We start from the raw sequence: 22,081 nt of genomic DNA, 5'->3' as shown, positions 1-22,081 counted from the left end.
TGCGCGCTTTCCAATTCGAAAAATGGAGAAAGAGACTGACTCTGACTCTGCACCGCCATCATCAATTAAAAAGAGAAGTTGTGGGTACAAGAGAGACTGGGAAAATAAATATTTGTGGCTGAAAGTCCTAAAGGTGTCTCCAGAACACTGAACAGTTTTTTTTCCTGCGCCTGCCTTTACTAACATGCAAGTTCACCATCCTTTCTCCCCGTCTCGTTCCGTGAACCTCTGGAGTTGTGAGTTAAGACTTTTTTTAACTTTTTCTGTGCTGTTGAGCAACTTCAATTCCTGTTAATTCTATAATTTTATATTATAATTTATTTAAAGTGAATAAATTATAATGAAAAATAAATTAAATAGCTAAAGTAAATCGTAAGTGGAAGTGCATCTGTCAATTCATTGAATGTTCAAAATATTATGAATCTTTATTTTAAAAAAATACACATTGGTTGGCCTATTCATTAACATACATCAGCAATTACACATGTTTAGGGGAATAGGGCATTATTAATATTCAAAAAATGATTTTCAAGAAAATGTCTTAGATATTTTTACTGAAAACAAAACAAAAATACCAAAAATTCTTAAATTAAGATGATTTTTCTTAAGGAGCAAAACTACCCAAGAAAATAAGTCTAGTTTTTAGACCAAAAATTTCAAATTTAAGTGATTTTGTCCATAAACAAGGAAAAAATCTTGAATTTAGTGTTTTAGAAAAATTTTCAAGATTTTTTTGCTTACCCCATTGGCAGATTTTTTTGATTTGTGCACAACTTAAATTTGATATTTTTGGTCTATAAACTACACTTATTTTCTTGGGCCGTTTTGCTCATCAAGAAAAAGCATCTTCATTTAAGAATTTTAGATATTTTTACTGAAAACAAGACAAAAATACAAGAATGTTTTTCTAGAAAATACGTTTTTTTGCAGTGTAAGGTTGTGCTAGAAATGGGTTAACCACTATAAGTCACTCCGTGGGTCGGGTGCGCCACCGGGCCAGGGAGTGTCCCACATTGTCCCTCAGAAACATACCCCTTGTCCCCCCTTGGGCTTATCAGCTGGTGGTCACCCTAAATGTAGTACTTTATCATCGTTTCAACAGTGGACTGCTGGGCCGGCTAAGGGTACGGTCTGGAAACCGCTAACAATAGTAAGTTAACGTTACATCCACAAGCAACGTAAGCATTACACTATTCTTATTAACTTACTCAAAGGTTGTTGGGTGTCTCCGATGGTAGATATTTCTTTAAGCCTTTTGCCACAGCCGCTGCAAAAGTCCGGGGACGGCTCAACCAGTTCTTTTCCGCAGTTTGGGCAAAACATTTTGCTGTCCTTCCTCCTCTCCAAACCACGTGCTACATGAAGAATTACTTCCGGTTCAAAAGCCAAACTGCCGTGTCGTCCAATCAGCGATGTCTCATGTTGCCCACACAATGTAGTTGTGTTTTTAATTTGTTGTTGTGTTTTTTTAATTTGTAGTTGTGTTTTTTAACTTCTTCCACCCTGAAGCTATTTTGGGGATTTTCGCCTGGATTTGGCCTACCCAATTTCAAAAGCTTCCCATACCCACATGCAGAGGTTTACATACAAATGTTTGGTATCATTTTACAGGAAACCCTTTGAAGTTACATAAAACACTGTTGAACGTGCTAAACATGGTTGTATGTGATGTCAGTCCTCTAATAAACACAAAAATAAATGGGCGCTTTTTGATGTTTTTTTTTCTAAAGTTTTTATTTAAAAGTGTATAACTCTGGCCCTGAGTGCCTCAGCTCCCTGCAGATAGTTTTGTTTGATTCCAGCAATTGCCAGCTCACAGAGGAAAAAAGATTTTTTTCTCTATCATAATCTATGCAAAAGTTATTTTACTCCAACTGATGGGAGGAATAATACCCTTTTTGTATACAATTTCTGCCTAAAAACATTTGAAGTGCTCCCATAACCACATACAGTGGAATAAATGCAATTTCTTTATATCATTTTAAAGAAAACCCTTTGAAGTTACATAAAAAGCTGCTGTTTGTGACAAATAGTGTTATTTATGTTGTTTTTCATATGAGGAAACACCAAATTTTCTTTTTATATGTTGTAAATACTGCCTCTGATAGTGTATAACTCTGGTTCTGTGTGCTCTAGCAGACTGCAAACAGTTCTGGTTGTTACCAGCAGCAGACAGTAAACACCCAAAAAAAGAATGATCTCTTTAGCATGTCGCATTCAAAAGTTATTTTCATTTTACTGAAGTGTCCGAAAATACATTTTTCATATAAATATTATTTTTTTGTTTTGCACATATAATAAATAGCAAGGGATTATTCATGCACACAACCTAAGAAAATGCTGTGAATGGACTCATTTTTTACAGTAGGACCTAAGAGAAAAGATGGTGTATTATTTGTGGCTATCTGTGCTATCTGAGGCAGTCCACACTCAGTTTTCCCATATGTTTACAAAAGACGATTTTTTACATCATTATTCATTCAACTATTGTTGGATATGTGTTAATAATAGAACAAAAATAACGCTGTAGCCTTATTCCTGAGAATGAGAGCTTTCATTTGATATAAGACTTGCCCATGTTTGTCATACTTGAAAAATATGAAATATGTGAATATTAAATCATATACAAAATTATGGGGGGGGGGGGTGATAGTGTAAATTAAGTGTAAATAACTTTCTTACAGTAAAAGATTTCTCAAAGTGATGCATATCTGGAGAAAGTAGAGAGTCTAAGCTTTCAAACAGTATCTCATATGTGTTACTGGGGTCCATGATGGACCATTAAAGATTAAAAGAATATTTTATTTGAGTCAAAATACGAAATTTTGTCCCCGGGACTGGGTCCTCAGGGTTAAAGAGGTTAAGTTGTTTTAGTGTTTTTTATTTTGTAGTTGTTTTTTATTTTGTTGTAGTTGTTTTTTATTTTGTTGTAGAGTTTTTTAATTTGTTGTAGTTTTTTTCAACTTGCTGTTGGGGTTTTTATTCTGTTATGGTTTTTTATTTTTTGTAGTGTTTTTTTATTTGTAGTTGTGTTTTCAATATTTTGTAGTGTTTTTTTAATTTGTAGTTGTGTTTTTTAATTTGCTGTAGTGTTTTTTTAACTTGCTGTTGTGTTTTTTTATTTTGTATTTGTTTTTTATTTGTTGTAGTGTTTTTTTAAATTTGTTGTTGTTTTTTAATTTGTTGCAGTGTTTTTTAATTTGTTGTGGTGTTTTTTAATTTGTTGTTGTTGTTTAGTAATTTGTTGTTGTGGTTTGCACTTCAGGGCTACCGTACATTTGGCTTTTTTCATCATTTCAGAACAAGATTAACTGCTATCCATAATAACTTATATTCTGTGTGTTCCTTAGTCGAAAATATGTAGAAATATGCGCGAGCACAGAACAAAAAGTACAGAACAAAAACATTTAGCTCACGTGGAACGAACAGAAAGCAGTTAATAAAGAAGACTCGCTGTAGAGGAGGTGCTGAAACATTTAAGTCGGTAGATGATCATCATGTTTATGTTTCACGCAGATATTGTTGATGAAAATTTGACTCTCGCCTGGGCATTTAGATATGCAAGTGTTCAGTCAGTTAATTACTAAAGCCATCGACGTTACATGTTGCAACTACCTCATCCACGGAGCGTACACAAAGAAAAAACCTTGTTTTTATTAAAAGCGGTTTTAATGCTGGTAAGCAATCGGTTATATTTTTGCGCCTTGTATTTGTGTTGATCAGATAGATTAAAGTAATTTAATATTTAAAACTGCATCTAGAGGCAGAGGACTTTAATTCTGTCATCTCAGTTTCACTTTTTTTCACACATTCAATGATTTAACGAAATATGATTTGGTAAAGGTACCTCTTACAGCGTGTCGCGTGATAGTGTTATGCAAAGCCTCAACATTACATCTGAGAGATAAGTCAGTAAATTTAAGTGAAATCACAGGCTTTGCTTATCTCTTTGCTTATCCCTAACCGGCCACACGAAACTCAGACTTAGGTAGGTAATTTCTAAATCACACTAGGTCCCAAGATAATACTAATCCAGTGCGAATAGTACATAAGGCAGATTTATTGTGTAAAAGGGTGAATGCACTTATGTACCTTCAACATTCATGAGTTTGATTTTTTCCTAAAAACATTAAAAATATCCACATTCACCATACACAGAAAGTTATCTTTATTAAATTTATGTTTGGAGTTACCATGCAAATGCACAGAAACATACAAGCCTTGGCCATGTATTTAATATATTGATTGATTTATTTTAAATTTTCCTTAATTTGTCAATAAATTAATTCTTGCTTCTAAAAAAAAATACGTTGTTTGGTGGTGGAACATTCAGTGATACAGCGCTTTCACCAGCAGAGGTCCTCATTGAGCTCTGAAGCTTCAAGTAATGAACCTTTTTCGATACAATGGTGTTGAAAGCTCACTGCTTCAGGAAAGTTTCAGTTCGCCATCACTACTTAAACCCACTTTATTAATTCATTCAGCTGTCGCTTTTATCTAAAGCCAGAGTCGGAAAAGCTGGGCATAAATTCTGGGTTCTTATAAGTAGAGCCACAAAGGAGGATAGCTCAGCCCTGTCCTCGATCTTGCGTATGCTGGACCAGGCCTTCCATGTATTGAAGACAATCACATTCTCATTAACTGAGTATCCTAGCACTCCTAACAAACAACAGATTTTGTAAGGGGCATCGCGAATGTAGGGTCTCTAAGTCAAGCCAGGTGGAGTTAGAGTCTTCTGTGAACCACTCCACGATGCATCTAAGCTGGAAAGCCAGTTGGTATTTTCTAATGTTTGGCAAGCCCAACCAACCTTCAGAACTTGGGAGTTGTAGCATCGAAAATTTGAGTTTCCGCTTGCTCCAGATAAGGAAACTGAGCCACCCTCTTAATTTGCAATTGCGTCTTTTATATAAATACCAAAACAGTGCGTAAAATTTCCTGTGGTTGTGTATGTGTTGCGTGTGCCCGTCGTGTGTACTGTTTGACGCAAGTAAATATGGATTTAGATGTCATGTTTGGTGCACTCGGATGAAACAACTCAGTCATTTACCATCAAGGAATGGAGAGACTGGATTGGGGATTGACTGGAGGCAGGAGGCGAGAGTAATGCTAATGACTCTGCTTGTTCACTTCAATGGAGCGTGATCTCAGCTCATTTCAGATAATGAGCTAACAGGAGAAAGACGGTACCTCTCCTCCTTTTCATACAGTTTACACCGAATTTGAAATCAAAAACAAATATTCTCTTACATTATTTTAAAGTAGACATTTATCCTTGTTTGTATGACATGTATTTGTTAAGTTACAGTTCATGTTTCTGACGCGTTTCTAAAAGGACTTCACTGAGGGTGAGAGAACAGAACGTGCATCATATTTATTTTCTTAAATCTGCAAAAAGCACAACATTCTGGTTTTATTTGGAGTGGACAGAAAAAAACTAGACACTTTAACGTTTCAAATGATGTATAAATCATAAATGTATGTCCAAAATCAGCAGAGTATTCTAAGTCTCTTTGCAGAGTGACTGAAAAATAAAGAGTTTGCGGTGCCTGCACCGCGGTCTACCCCAGAGACTTAAAAGTCTGAATCAGCTTGGGGGGTAAAGCTGGTGGTGTGGTAGCTAAAACTTTCTTCCCAGAAGGCAGCAGGGTGAACAGGCTGAACCATAACCCCTTTTATATAAGGTATAGGTATGTATAGTTTCCCAGTGGACAAAAACGACTGACTTGTGAATAACAGCTGAGTCATGTATCATACGCAAGACTGGCATATGGTTTCAGATTCAGTACGATGATATAAAGTAGTAGGTTATGTGAACTAATTTCAATGCTGCAACAGCCTCTGATGAAGATATTGTCTGTTCAGATTAGTCAGTCGTGGCAATTCCCACATGTTGATTAGGCTATTGACAGCCGCTTTCTGGTCCTCAGATAGTTCCCTGTTGCCATCCAGCTGAGGGAGAGAAATAAGTTCCCCAAATTAGTCTCTTATTTTACCACACACACACACACACACACACACACACACACACACACACACACACACACACACACACACCAAAAAAGCTTCACAACAAAACACTTCCTACCAACTGGATTGTGTTCCTTTGGTAGATATCAAGGCAATCCTCCAATACCAATGTTGCTGTCTCCAATTGGCCCCCTAAGAGCACGTGGACTATAACAGGACTGATCTCTGCTAATCCCAGGCCACCATGTATAAATGAATGTCCCACCATTCTACCTGCCATCAGAAAAAGGTTGTAATCAATTAGTGGCTGGGAGACACATGGGATGAGGTGATTCTTCTGTCCCTCAAACAGCCTAGTCACATCAGCATTGCCTGTAAGTAAAGATGAAACAATAAATAACATAAGGCATAGTACAGGTCTTTTCAAGTTTAGGTCATGGAAAATTTCCTAGTGTTGAAAGATATAAACATAAAACTAAACTAAGACATACCAAAATGTATGTGAAATTCAGACTGCAAGGTCTGCACAGCAAAGCTGAAGTACCGACTTACACCATCGCCGGTGGCAGCATCACCTAAACCGAAAAGATAATTAGTCAATCACATACCCTTTTGTAGTGATTTAACGTCACAACCTGGAACCACTCACAATGTAGGGTGAAATTAAGAGGCGTTTATGTCAAGCTAGCTTTGGTTTGGGTTTACTTTGTTCATAGCAAACACTGAAAATGTGTGTAAAGTTTGTCATTCACACATTGGCCCACATCTTTTATAAGGCTGTTGTTATGACCTTAAGATATGTTTATGGTTTGGGGTGTGTTAGTTAGGGATGGCTCCCGCGAAACTGACGTTTCGACACTGTGTCGAGATCCCGAAGCGTAAATGTTTCGAAACACTGCTCCGAAATGTGATTCGAAACACCAATGTCACGTGATGAAGTGCAGAGGTGTAAAGAGTAGCTGAAAGCCATACTTGAGTAAAAGTACAAATTTCTTACTGTAAAAATTACTCCACTACAAGTAACAAGTCACCAATTTAAATACGACTTGAGTAAAAGTATTAAAGTAACCCAATTTAAAAGTACTCAAGTATTTTTACTCGTACTAAATGTTGGCTCAAAGATGCACTAGTCATCAACACAAAGAGACATTGTAGGTCAGTGAAAACTAAGAAAGTTTATTTATGAGGTTTTATTTCCTAATATAGAAAAGAAATCAAACACCTCAAAAGTTTGACCTGGCAGAACAAACACAGATTAAACATAGTCATAGTCTTTTGATTAAAATTTAATTTAGTTTTAGTCATATTTTTGTCATCTGAATTCATTTAGTTTTAGTCTAATTTTATTCAACATTACATTTTATTTAAACCCATTTAATTTTAGTCCAGTGTCATTGTGTATTTGAATGTGCCATGCTGAAAAATATGTAGCCTAACTTTGTGATATAAATATATGGTAACACTTTACAATAAGGTTCATTAGTTAACATTAGTTAGCTACATTAGTTAACATTAACTAAAAATGAACTGCACTTAGCATTTATTAACCTTTGTTAATTTTAATTTAAACAATTGCTTATACTTTATTAAAATCTTGTTAACATTAGTTAATGCACTCTGATCTAACATGAACAAACAATTAAAGCTTACATTTTTATTAACTAACATTAACAAAGATGAATAAATAATGTAACAAATGTATTGCTCATGGTTTGTTCAAGTTAGTTAATACATTAACTACTGTTAACTAATGAACCTTATTGTAAAGTGTTACCAAATATTCTTATTAGCCTAAAGATATAAAAAGATATAATTTTAATATTTAAAAAATTCCAGTAAACTAAAATTACACTAACAGAAATATGATCATGCATATTAAAAACAGGAATATGATCATGCATATTAAAAACAGGAAGTTGTTCATTCGAAAGATTAATTGTTAACACATGTAGTACGTAACACCACTATCTCACATTAAGTGCACATTTAGTCATGCATCCCTCTTTACAGTAAATACATTACAGCATACTTGGTTAAATTTGAGGACAGTGAAATTGTACACTTGTTTTCAATCTTATAATGTACTTAAGTTACTTGAGCAATCAGTACAGCACATCGCTGGTTTATTTTGGCTTATATAGTAAGTTATATCAAGTTATGTAACTTACCAGCTTAGGTTAGCTGATAAATTAGCATCAGAGTATATAAAACATTTGTGCTTGCCTTTGAGTTGCGGGATGACCCAATCGCGCTTCACTTTTGTTTTGATTGTAGCATCACAAGTTTAACAAAGGGTCCCTTGAGAGAAGCAAATGTGATATGCATCCATATGTTTGCTCTTTATCTCGTCTCTCAGATAAGACGCTAACTTTTCTCTACAGTTTATGACATACGCAGCACGCAGATGTCCCGCTACGGTGGCTCAACGCAAGCCATTCAGTGTTTGACATCAAAATAACGCGAGACCAGACCTCTCCATATGCATTTGATTCGCTCTCGCAGTACTTTGATTTCATACGATTGCCCTGCGTAGCGCCAATGAAGTCCCTCAGTTGTGTGTGTCCGTCTAACCTCGCGACCACAGATTCTATCCATCATCACTCTCTGACACTTTCGTTTCGTTTTTATTTGACGAATAAACAATGTAGCGAGTAACGTTAAGTGTCATTTTAAATGTAGTGGAGTAAAGAGTACAAATACCCAATCAAAAATGTAATTGAGTAGAGAGTAAAAGTTGCTTATATTTTTGATGCTCAGTACAAGTACAAAGCAGCCCAAAAAATACTTAAGTACAGTAACGAAGTACATTTACTCGAGTACTTTACACCTCTGATGAAGTGATTCGAAACACCAAACCAAATTTCACAAGTATTTCGAAAGGTGGCGTACCTGTCGAATCTTAAACTGACAGGGTATGAAACAAATCTGACAATACCTCATAGATGCGTTTTTGGCAAGATCAAATGAAGAGTTTGGTTCCAAAACGCAATAAATCCATTTTGACAAATTTCGGTAAAAACGTGTTTTCTATACCAAGAAAGTGACAAGATGAAAACCAGTATTTTCTGTTACAAACTTTCACATAGCATCTTTAGGTTATAAAAACATATAAAATTCAAATCCATAACTTGATTTTCAAAGATTTATTATAAAAACGAATTCTTTTTTCCACAAAATGCAATAAATCCATGACAGTTTTTTATTTCAAAATGCTATAAATCTATTAAATCAATGTATAAATGTGCATTCATCTTTACCATTTTATATTTATTTAGTTGACTAGTGGTATACAATGATTAAAAAATAAACATTAATGGCATTAACCAAAACACTTACTTTGTTATATTAAGAACACAATGTTTTAGCATGAGAAGCTTGATGCTGTCTGGAGAACAAGCAACCGAGTGCCTCTCGCGGAAATTATTAGCTGTTGATGGCTTACGTTTCTTTCCCGTCACAGAAAACCATCACAGGTTTGGCAATGCTATTAAAGTATTATTTTGTTTTGTTTGTTGATCACGAAGTACAAAGTAGATGAGGAAAACTAGGACTCCGTGTACTCAGCGCGCCGCCATGTTTGTTTACATTGCGTGAACGGTCCGCTGTAATATCAGAAATGGATTTATTGCATTCTGTAAAAAAGGAGCACTGGCGTTTGTCGCATTTTGGGAAAAAAGGGAGAAAAGATGACAGAATATCACGGCGGGTATTGGATTTTGCGTAAAATTAATTATTTACTTTTAACTACTGACCTGATATAATACTGATTTTGGCAGTAACTCATTTTTTTCAAAAATGGCGTTTATTGCGTTTTGGAACCAAACTCTTCAAATACTATAAATTACTGAAAAGAAGTAATTTTTCCTCATAGGTATGTAACACTTAGGCTACTTACAAAAAATGCATGAAAGCAACAAGTGTCCCTTGTGTGAGAATGTTTTCAAAGGCTGGAGAAATTATATGTAAAAAAGAAGCTGGTTGAGTTTATCAACACATTATCAACGATTTATATATTTAAATAAATATCTTTATATGTAAACAATGTGGCATATTATGGCTTGGTATATTTTATGAATCTCTTATTATTTATTTGGTATATCTCTATTCTATTTTTTATTAAATAGACCCGAATAGCCTATAGTTAGACAATTGTGAGCCTAAAAGCTCATGTAGTTGTCAAACAACAACAAAAAGCACTTTATATGATTGTGCAGCGCATGCATTTCCCGGGTTCGATCCTAAGATCTACGCATGAGAGTCGAGAGCACTATCCACTCTCCCATTCTATCACTTGTGTGTCAATCCAACAACATGTGGGATACAATTTGTCAGCGCTCGTCTAAAATCTTGTCAAGGCTGCTTCATGTAAAGACATGCAAACGACCGCTAGGTGTCACTGCGGAGGCGGTTTCGGATTGATGTTTCGAAGCCTCGAAACATACGGCACAATTGATTCAACTGTTTCAGTGTTTCACGAAGCCTCGCTCTGCCCACCACTAGTGTTAGTTTCTTTTGTGTTCACAGCTATTAGTATTTTTCCTCTTATGTTTCAGTTACATGAGTAAGTAGCAGCAGGTGTGCCTGATTAATTGAGTGAGTGGTGGCAGGTGTGCCCAATCAGAACTCAGTGCCTGGAGGATAAAAAGGCTTGGTCTTCAGTCTGCAAAGAGGGATATCCGTGAGCAGACCACTTCCAACCAGTTAGCCCAGCAGAACAGAGACTTTCCAGTAACCAGTGGGTTGAATGTGCCTTTAAGTCTTTTGTGAGTCCAGAATAGTGTCTGGCCTTTAACCTCTTTGGAGAGAGGACAATTCATTGTTGCTCATTTAACTTTGCTTCTTCAATTATTTAGTTTGTTTATTGTTTTATTCTATTGGCTGTCTTTTACCAATATTGTAATAAATACACTTTTCAGTGTTTGCACATGAATCTGACTTCCTGATCTCTTTTTGCCCTGGTTTATCTTTTTAAATATTGTTGCTCTTCCTCCCCCTGGACTTACCATAGGGAGAAATGTAACAGCTGTGTTACAAAAACTCCAACAAAGAGACATATGTCAATGATAGAAAGGAGCAATCTTTTTTTTTTGAACCTGTTCTACCTGCAGGAAGCATCAACAATTGTTGTCCGAGTCTGATGACATATGTGCAGTGAGGGGGAATGACAAAAACACACTTTACTTAGAATTTATGCACAATATAATTTGCAATTTAATGTAGTCTGTGTAGTGATTAACAGGAATTAATAACAAACCGAACAGATAACTGGGTAACTGTGAGTGTGGTGAACTCAAGAATGTAATTTCAGCTGTATTTTACATGCATGTTGTTACAGGCTTATACCTGCATCCCCAATTATTGTTATATGTGTTTCTAAACCCGACAGGAAGGTCCCAGTTTTGCCAACCTGAGCTTAATGCACATATCACTGAATAAAGGTTACATTGTTATTATATAAACAAACAGTGCTTGCAGAATCCCAAGCACTAACCCTTATCAATTAATCAGTCTCACTAGTGAAATTGTGACTGAAAATACTCTTTATACGTTATGCCATGTAATTTATAGTGTTAAATCCTTGGTTAAAAATGTAAAGAAACATTCTTACCTACCAGCACAAAGTGAAGTGGGCAGGCCCATTTTGTTCTCAGAGTCTTGTAGAATGTGATTACTGCCTTTTCTCTCTCTTTAACATCATAATGTAGGTCCATTGAGAAGCGACGAGGTATCTCCAGCTGTTGCTCCCTCAAGATAGCTTTTCTGAACAGTGTTGCTGCACTTGAAGCATTCACATTATTCGCTTCCATTCTATGAAATATAAAATAAATACACACAAGCAAACAAAATAAACAGTCAAATATTGTTAAAAGCCTGATTACTATGTATTTGAGTGTATTAATCAGCGTGATTTTCAAGCAATTAACATCAAACAGAAGCTAAAGATGCAGGTCCTGTAAGAGGGACAGGACAGGTTAACATGACAATGACATTTAACAACTGACTTGTGACAGCAAAAACAGAAAACTAAATACATCCTTGTGTTTGTGAGCTCTGTTAAAAGCTTAGGCTCTTGACTGGCACCTGAGACAGTGAGATCAGCTAGAATAGTTGATGGTCCGGCCATGTCATTGACTACAACAGTGGGACTGGTGTTTTGTTCTGTAGTCCTGGAACTATGAGGCAAGAGATCAATGGTGCTTGAATTCCCTCAATGGCATCATCTTCAAGTAATGGCATCAAGGTGTCTGCTGGAAATCTAAACATGTTTAGATATACCATGAGAACCTCAATTGTAATTACAACTGTAAAAACATCACATTAGTGAAATGTAAGGCATGATGAATGCAAATTGATTAATACCCATCTCCACAAAAGCTGGCATGGTATGCAATATCCTCTCTGGGAAATTGTTTTCACATATTGGGTGACCATAAGATAACTGTTTAAACTTGCGGATAAAACACCAGGGGGACTATATACAGACAGACTGAATTAATGTGTAAATGCTTCATGTCCAAAACTGGTTGCTCTAAAGTTCAGTACATTCAGTAGGTTAAAAGCTCCAGCAGGTTTCCTTATCCTACGCTCACTATACCTGACCTGTTGATTTATAACATAGCCAGCCTCCGAACTGCTTCAACTTGGAGTACTGCTCTTCAAGTTGACAGACAATCTTAAAAAAAAAAAATCAGTGATGCATAGTGTTAGAGTAAATTATTTAAATATGCAACTGCACTTGAACTATTGTATGAATCACTTAAAGGGGCGGTTTCCCGGACAGGGATTAGACTAGTCCTAGACTAAAACATTTTTTATAGCTGTCCAATGAAGGAAAATTAAAACATCCCCACATCCGCATATCCTTGCAATATGAATATTAACCTTGCTTTGAATAATCATGATTTTATTATTGCATTATTAATGATTGCATTGCCTTTAATCATAAAGATTTTAAGAATAGCTTTGAGTATTAACCTTTAGAATATAGTATTAAAGTTAGAATAGTCTAGCAGGCTTAGAGATAAGATTCCATTGCATTTGACTCTAAAAGGTCATGTCTGCAGATTTTGGAGGCTTGCAGTTGTGTGTGGTATGTATGTATGTATGTGTGTTTTTTAACTTTTACTTCGCAGAGATACCTGGGGAAACGAGAAACAGGATGTCAAGGCGACAGGGTGAAATAACGGTCATAGATGTTTATAGCATGGTGAACTTTTAAGATAGAAGTAAAACTTTCCATTAAATGAGCCCCCACCAATCGGCACACATATATATTTTTGGGGTCAGAGGGAAGGGCAGACCAGATGAACCGCTCCTCGGGGCACCTGTTTCTGCATTGGTGTTGTGTAAGGACAGGGACAGTTTTGACCCAGAGCTCTGTAATACTTCATTTGAGATACTTATTAAAAATAATTTGATTTGAGTTACGTGTCTGATCTCCTCATTCAAAAGAACATGCCGGACTAGAAATAAAAGTCCAACACCAAACTGAAAACAACTTGCACTGACATATCTTAAAATAAAGCAGTGTTCTTTGTTTTGCCTCAAAATGCACACAGGTAATGTTTTTAGTAAAGCATGTTTGTTAAAACTAGTTATATTTCGTAATTAAACTAAGGCCTAGTCCAGGATTAAGCTAATCCTTGTCCGGGAAACCGCCCAAAAGGTTTGTATATATAGTGAAATACAGTGCCTGTAAGGGTTTTGTGTTGCATTTAGTTCTGTTCATTGTTAATCATCTTGTTTAGTTCATTTGTTTTCTCATTTCATCATTATTAGTTTCACCTGTTTGATTATTAGTTAAGTTCTTACACCTGTGTTTAATTAGTTTGCTCACCCTTTATATTCTGCCCTCATGTGTCTTTCCCTTGTCAGTCGTTGAATGTGCATGTTATGTAAAGCTGTTCCTTGTCGTCGTTGTATGTTTGAATAAAATAAAGTATCCTGTTTCCTCCTGAATCATCGTCGTAGTATTTAGTATTTATAGAGTTAGAGAATATGTGACAGAACGACTGACCTTAAAAGTTTAACGTGGCGTTTAGTGTTTCCCCTCCTGTTTCCAGAGTTTTTTGTTTTCCGTAATCAGTTTCGTTTTTAGTTTATTCTCGTTATGGATCTCCCCCCTTCAATTAAAATCCAAATTCTGGACCAGGAAGATCGCCCGTTGGAAATTCACATCAAGGACTTTCTAGACTTGGCGTGCCTTACCAACTTTACCGATCACGCGCTCTGTGTTTTTCTGAAAACCAGCTTGAACGATCGATCATGGGCACGTCTTCCAACGGGCGGTCCAGAGAACAACTTCGCCGCTTATGTGGAGTGGGTGCTGTTCCACAACAACTCCCCATTCACCGTTGGCCTCGCCGATGGGGAGTTTTCAGCCAGCCCCACTTCACCACCAGAGACCGACACGCCAACACCCTCCACGGACCTCGAGCCCACCGCGGGCGGAGAACCCGGCAACGCGACCAGTGAGTCAGAGCGAACCCCTGAGCCCAGCGTCGCTGATATCCCGGATCCCTCCCTCGACCAGGTGCGAGAGCCGAGTTGTCTGGGATTCGCCGCGGGAGCTGCTGAGGATGTCGAGGAAAACATCCACCTCCACGCTGCTGAGGGTAAGCATATTACGTCTCTTGGGAAAAATTTTTCGGACTGTGCTATGTACATTTCCCTTTCTTCGTCAGCTCCGCTGGTTCCGTCCAGCTCCTCCACGTCACAGTTGGACCCGCCCAACCTCCCACTCCCGCCTCCTCTGCCTACCTCAGCCAGTCTGAAGCACCTGCAGCCATCACAGCGACACGCCCCTGCTCATCCTCAGCGCGTCAGTGCCGCTGGTTCTACTGATCCGTGGCATGCCTCTCTGCCAGCTGCTTTCGGGGACCTCTCCAGTTCTCTGCCTGCGCTCCCTGAGACCAAGAGGTTGCCTCATCCCATCGCACCAGTGGCATCGCTTCAGGTCTCTCCTCCCTCCCCTTCGTCGGCTCCTGTCTCTACAGCGACGTCACCAGGCATCGTCACCACTCCGGCTCCGCCCTGGTCGGTCGTCGTCCCGTCCTCGCCTCCGGGTTTTCCTCGCTCCCCAAGTGTCCCTCACTCCACCCTTCCAGCTCGTTGGGCTCCTCCCTCCTACGGGCGTTCACCTTTGGGTTCCTCTGCTCTGGCTCCGCCTCGTAGCTCCGTTCCACCTCCTACATCTCGGTCGGGAGACCCACCAGCTCTGCCCCACCACTCCGGTTCCTCGGCTCCCCCCCGGGTTCTCTGCTCGCACGGCTCCACCCAGGATCCTCCAAGTGCAGTCACGGTTGTCCGTCCCCAGGGTGGGTAGTAAGAACAATACTCCACCCTGGCTCCTCCCACCAGCGACTCCACCCTGGGGCTTCATCCCGTTCGGTCTCTGGGGCCTGGTCCAGACCCCTTCCTAATCCCTCTTTCATTCTTGGACATTTTTGTTGTTTTGGACTCCCTCCCTCCCGCCCTCCCACTTCGGTGTTGTTTTAGTTACGGCGCGGGACGCGCCTTGGGAGGGGGGGGCGTACTGTAAGGGTTTTGTGTTGCATTTAGTTCTGTTCATTGTTAATCATCTTGTTTAGTTCATTTGTTATCTCATTTCATCATTATTAGTTTCACCTGTTTGATTATTAGTTAAGTTCTTACACCTGTGTTTAATTATTTTGCTCACCCTTTATATTCTGCCCTCATGTGTCTTTCCCTTGTCAGTCGTTGAATGTGCATGTTATGTGAAGCTGTTCCTTGTCGTCATTGTATGTTTGAATAAAATTCCAGTGTATATAGCAAGAACTTGATCTCCTCGTCATCATCGTTGTATTTTAGTATTAGTAGTAGTAGAGAACGTGACAGTGCCCTTACTTTATCAAAGCGAGAATTATTTCAATATTATTCTTCCACCTAAATTTCGTTTCCCAACTACTTTTACACTGTTTAAGCAAACTACACCAAAGTACTTATCTACTACATCAAATATTGCTTAAATACCCCTCTATCTACTTTTTTAAGTTTACTTTTTTAAGTTTACTATCTACTTTTTATCTGCTTTTCTTGTTTTCCTTTTATCTCACACCATGACATTGTCAGGATCCTGCCAGATTCTTGTTTTGTATTAAGATCTGGTTCAGCATGACAGGGTTCTGACAGTATAATGTTTCATGTGGGAGATGCGTGGCTATTGTATTACTTTATTCTGACCACACATTTCCCGGGTCTTGTCACTTATTACCAGGCTTGTGCACAATTCAGAATTTCAGAATTGGCCTCCATTCAATTCATGAATTGGAATTTGAATTGAACTGACACGGCCCTACAAGAAGTTGAATTGGAATTGGAATGACAGGAAGTGGAATTAAATACATAGCAATTCAAAGAAATTCCACAAACAAAACAGAAATAATCTCACATACATTCAGTGTTAGGAAAGTTACTTTGGAAAATTGTTTGGAAACCATTTTAAATACTTGGTTAAAGTAAAACATTCTGGAAAATGAAGTCATGTTCCATCGTGTTCCACAAAATTACAATTACAAAAAAATCAAAAAAGTTTTGAACATTAATTGCTGGGGGAAAACATTTTCTGTTAATGTAATCTGTACAAGTAGTTCAAACTAATATAATTTATAGATTATGTAATGCAATCATATCTGACATATACTGAAATCTTTTTTTTTAACACTTTACTTACTTTATAATATATATGTATGTGAATTTCTTTGAATTTCTATTGAATTGCAATTCTGCTTACTTTAATTCAAATTCGAATTGTAATTCTAGATCCTGTTTTTGACATCAATTCAAATTCAATTCAAATTCAAAAAATGAATTGGAATTTAGGAGTCATTCTCAATTCAATTCTGAATTGTGCACAAGCCTGCTTATTACCCGATCCCTTTTCAGCTGTGTCGTATTAATTCCTCCCTCTTTAAAGTCCTAGTGTTTGGTGTCTTGTACGGGTCCGTTTTGTGCCGTTCTGTGAGTACTTTGTGTTGTGTAAGATCTAGTTAAGTGTTTGATCATTTGTGAAGTTTAGTGTAGTCTAGTGTTGATTTAGTGTTTACCCTGTTTTGTTTGCCCCTCGTGGGTTTTGTTTTTCTGTCAATAAAGTCCTGTATTGTTCATCTACATCTGCGCTGGGTTCATCCTCGCCCTAGGGAACCATGAAAGGGTAGGGTACATCCCTAGACTAAAATAGAGGCGAGTGGGAAGAGGAAACTGTCAGCTGCGCGCCACGCCCCCAAAATTTTTCATGACCAATCAAACACCACAGGCGGTCCCCGCGTGACCTCCCGGTCGAGGCGGGTGGGTTTTCGCGACCCCCCCCCCCAGGGGGTCCGACTTGGTTTTTCACAGATTTTAGGGATTTCGGGCGTTGTTCGGCACTCGGCCACCAGGTGGAGACTCTCCCTCCGTCCACGGACCCTCTATTCGTCTGATTGCCCATTATCGTGGGCGACGCCCCCGGCCCCCTCCTAAACGTACTGTTGTGTAAGATGCAAATTATCCAACCTTTATAAGCCAAATAATACACCTAGTTTTATATGTATTTCTTCTGAGCAATATAAACCTGTGGTTTGTTATTTTATACTCCTTTTACTATGTTAAACTCTTTATTTTACTTAATATGCCTAGGGTTGCTTTGATGTAAAGTATTATAATCATTGAGTTGGGAGTATATGCATGACAGCTCTTAAATTGCATGTTTAACAAAGTGACACATATATGGTTTTGTATTTACTAGTTTATTAAGAGTAGAGAGATTGATGCATGTATTAGATAGAACAAAGCTTAAGGTATACATTACAGTTTAAAGCTTGATTTAAAGACCTGTCTTCGTGGGAGAAAGCGCAGAGGAGTTCGAAGAAGAACGACAAAGAGACTTCGTCGTATATTTAAGATATTAGGGGATTTTCCCAGTAGACGTAAGGATCAAAGGCGTGCCATGAGGCCCTGAATATGATTCCTGGAATTCGGACCCGAGACCGTGCCTATAAATTAATGCTGGTGCAGAACTTAGGCAGATCTGGAGACCGCGCAGCATCCAGCATCTCCGTTGTCTGACAGCCTGAAATCTTGTGTGCTCTAGACTTTGTATTTTTGTCTTATTACTTTTAGTTAACTTGGTATTTTTTATTTCTTTTCTTTTTCTTTTTAATTCGGCAAAACTTGTAATCGCAACTAGCTAAGTTGTATTAATATATTTTTTAAAAGACAAGAAGAAGTGTGCTTGCGTGAACTTAGCTCAAATAATAATATACTAGGGAAGTAATTATTAGATTTGACTGTCCTTGCCTACCCTGAATAGAAAGAATAGGCAAAAGATACAAATTTTCGTACCGTAAAACAGTACGCGGGGCCATTATTTTTCCGTTTGCCCATTATTTGCCCGCATTGACCCCCTGACCCCTCCTGACCGCACCCCCGAAATTACTGTTTTTTCCATAGGACAAGCATAGGTAAGAGGTTAAATCAATCAATCAACTCATGTTTAATGCAATAGGTAGGCCCTGGTATTAAAAGGTGCGTCACAGACGCTGGACTGTGACTTTACGTGACGTTAAACAGATAATTACTTAATAAATCACGATCTACGCATTAACGAGATATGTCGGCGCTCGTATTACAACTTTGTACATATCCAATTTAAAAAAAATCAATTGACACTACCACTTGTTAAAAGTTTCAAATCGTCAAATCAAAACATAATTAAACTTACTCATTAAATCGATCATCTGTTGATATATGAGTCATTAATCAGCTGTTGTCAATATATATAGGGGTTTCCGAAATTCCCGTCAAGTCCTACGTAGAGATTACAGTAGCCAATGGGATTCGTTTACCTTTTGAAGTCGTTGTTTTATTTTTACTTGTTTTTCTCAAACTAATAAAGTTAATTTACATCATTCGAGATCAACGTTACGTTTCATTAAGTTGTCTTTATGTTGAAATTAATTGTTTTTAGGCGCTGTTCATTTCCTGGTTTGTGTTTACATATTTATAAACAATGTAATAATTTTTTTTTAAATTTTTGACCTTATTCCGTTTAGTTTCTCTTTAGTTTCTTTGACCTTATTCCGTTTAGACGTTTAGATCATAATTTAAGATACGTTTATCATTAATTATTTACTCGGCGGCGGTTACTTCCGGGTTTTAGTTTACGTGTTTATAAACGTAATAATTATTATTTAATTCTATTTTGACCTTATTTCATCTAGTTCCTCGTTACCTTACGCTGTTTCGATCACGTTTTAAGTTACGTTTATAGTTTATTAATTTCGCTCTGTTTTAACTTTATTCTATCAAATATTTTGACCTTATTTATTTTCCTTTGGCCAAACGATGATTCCCTTTCGCTAGAGATTAATGTTAAAGTTTTATCTATTTGTTTTAAGTGTTTTTAATAAATTGTTATAATAAATTGTTTAATAATTGTTTCATGTTAGTTATTATTTGTTAATTCCTTTGGATTCTCTTTGCTAACGATTGTATTAATTAATAAGTAAAATAGCTTTATTTGAATACCAGCATTTTTTAAGTGTTGTTTGATTACTTGGAATTTATTATTGTCAAGAGTCAGAGTATTATTGCCAAGTCAATCATATTTCAAAAGAACATGAACATTTATTTATTAAAAAACACACAACACAATGAACACATTTAAATAGCACGCAACACAGAACATTTGAACATTTGTCTCTACTTTCTGGCCTTATCCAAGGCCGGGCGACGCCCGAGACCCTGCAGATCTTGCTGCGGCTCAACGGGCTCAGGGCGGGCTTTACCGGCGTCAGGACCACCACTGGTTTCTTGGCGGCCCCAAGTACTTTTCCAAGCTCTGAAACACAAGAAGGAGAAAGATATTAGCATCGACGCAAGCCAAACGCGGTCGCGTAAGAGCTACGAAGGAAACTCACAGGGGGAGAGTCGAGGCTGGACACCCCGGACTCCTGGTAGGGGACCGCCTCGCCTAACTCCTCCGGACTGCTTTCGGAGGTGGGCGGCGACTCGTCCCTCCGTCTCTTGACGGCTCCCCGGCCGTGCCTGGTCTTAGCCGTACGCTTCCGCCCCTCTTCCTCCGCGGCCGGCTTTGCTGGCGAGACCTCCTCCCCCACCAATGCCCCCTCGAAGAGCCGACGGTGCTCCACGGCCTGCCTGACATTGAGGTTCATGGCATAGAACCTGTCGGCCGTGGAGGTGTCGTGGCACATGAATTTTGCCACTTTCTCCCGGTCGGCCTTCGAGTGGGTGTTACGGCCTGCGAAAGAGAGAAGAACACAAAGGGTCAGTCGCGAGCGTACGTACAAACGAAATCTAACGATATCACGGGTGTCCGGCGCTTACGTGGGTGGCGATGGAGGTCCTCATGTCCATGAAGGTCGGTTTCCCCGGCAGGCCCATCGACACCCAAGGTTCTTGCAGGGGTTGGGTGTCAATGTAAAAAAAAATAAAAGGGCGTCCCGACCAGCCGGTCGCGCAGCGCCAGGAACCGCCGAAACCATCCATATTCTTCGGCGGTCAGGGACAGCTGAGCCGGGCCGAACGCCCGGTTCGTCTTGTGTAGAGAGATCTGCGAGAGAGAAAAGAGAGAGAGAGTGAGGTCGTGCCAGGCGCGACGATTTCCGATCTATGCTTGGGGGAAAACGCTTACGTTTACAAGGTAGACCCCCGTGCTTGGCGACTTGACGGCCCCCTCCACCTCCCGGATGGTGAGGTTTTGAAAAAACCCCAGCCGGTGCCCGTAAATGGAGGCGTAGTAGGCCGTCAAGTAGCCATAGAAGGAGAACTGGGTCTTCTGTTGCAGGTCGTTCTCAAGCTGGTCTGTGGATACAAGAGCACACCTGAGTAAAACAGAGACACGAAACTGGACACAATGCCAAACCGACAGCGACTTCGACCTACCCAGGACCTCCGGGATACGCTTCTTGGCCTCCGAGAGGCATTGACGGAGCACCGCCTTGGGGATGACGTGGCCCTCTTTGGCCTGTTTCACCCCAATTTGGTGCATCACAACACCTCTACGGAGGCCCTTCAGCAGGGCCCTGACCTCCCGCCTGATCCCCAGCATGGATTTCTTGGACAGGCGGGAGGTCGGCGGAGGGGTCTCATACACGTAGTCCAGGAACTGGGCCACGTTGTTCAGATAATGGTTTAAGGTAGTCTCTGTCATTTTGGACGCCCTGAGATTGTGTGTGTCCGCAGGTGGGTGACCAAAGAGAAACGAGAGTTAATAGTGCCCCGCCAGCGTCAAAACGACAGCAGAAAGACAACAAGGACCGGAACTTACGTCCTCATCCTCTCAGGGTCGTCCATGAACCGCAACGTGGCCAGCCGGCTTTTCCCCTCCGCCATGTAGGCCACGAAGGCCCTGATCCGGTAGACCTTGCTAGTAACATTGTCCCTCAGCTTTATGCTGGGTTCCGGCCCCTCGTGGTGCCTCCTGAACTCCGCCAGGAGCTTGTCTAGAGAGAGAGAGAGAGAGAGAGGGAGATAAATATTAGCATTATAGACTAACGACAGTAGGAGGTTGCTGGGAATAAAGACTGCTACTCACTAAGGGCGACCACGTGGTCCGGAAACTGAGGGCCGCTTGACTCTCCCCCCTCTTCCTCCTCAGGTTGCGGGGGTGGCGTGACGGGCCCAGCTTCTACCTCCGGAGGAGAGTCTCCGGTGGCCTCCGGTGGTGCCTGCTCCCGGTCCGGAGCCTCCAGAGCGCTGAGAAGCTTTCCCGTCACCCTCCGGACTTCCTGCGCCGGCCCCGCCGTCTGCCGACGAAGAAGTTTTTTGTATCTTTTCGTGAGCTCCGCCAAGGAAGACGTGAGGGCGTCGACCTGATCGTTGAGGTCGGCGTTGGTCGCCCTCAGCCTGTCGCAAGCCCGCGCACAGGCCTCGGAGCTGCAGTCCTGCGGCTACGCGTCTTCCTCGGCGGCGGCCGAGGTGCCTTCCCCGGCCTGCTCTCCTTCCCCCCCGCAGGTCGAGGGAAGACACCATCGGCACCGCCGGGTTCGTAGCTCTCAGGGATGCCAACTCCATCAATATTTTTGCCGCTTGCTCTCGGCAAAGGCGACCTGGCGTGCCTTTGCCGAGTGCTCGGAGTGGGAGAAGAGGT

The 22,081-nt window shown here is 39.8% G+C and overlaps 1 protein-coding gene and 1 long non-coding RNA gene across 2 annotated transcripts; both read right to left on the bottom strand.

The window, feature by feature from the left end:
• Nucleotides 1–5,188: 5,188 nt before the first annotated feature.
• Nucleotides 5,189–6,893, bottom strand: LOC141369119 (uncharacterized). Its single transcript, XR_012372670.1, has 3 exons — nt 6,462–6,893; nt 6,089–6,342; nt 5,189–5,952 (listed from the first exon to the last, which is right to left on the bottom strand). It is a non-coding gene; the product is annotated as an uncharacterized lncRNA (long non-coding RNA).
• A 13,550-nt stretch (nt 6,894–20,443) lies between these two features.
• Nucleotides 20,444–21,152, bottom strand: LOC129446112 (uncharacterized). The gene is made up of 2 exons (XM_073874689.1): nt 20,875–21,152; nt 20,444–20,793 (listed from the first exon to the last, which is right to left on the bottom strand). The coding sequence occupies exons 1-2, from the start codon at nt 21,140–21,142 to the stop codon at nt 20,600–20,602; spliced, it is 462 nt and encodes a 153-aa protein (XP_073730790.1). The 5' UTR covers nt 21,143–21,152; the 3' UTR covers nt 20,444–20,599.
• Between the last annotated feature and the right edge of the window lie 929 nt (nt 21,153–22,081).

Source organism: Misgurnus anguillicaudatus, chromosome 12, assembly GCF_027580225.2.
Source record: "Misgurnus anguillicaudatus chromosome 12, ASM2758022v2, whole genome shotgun sequence".
In the NCBI taxonomy this organism is placed as follows: Eukaryota; Metazoa; Chordata; class Actinopteri; order Cypriniformes; family Cobitidae; genus Misgurnus; species Misgurnus anguillicaudatus.
This window is presented reverse-complemented; position numbering and strand designations above follow the sequence as displayed.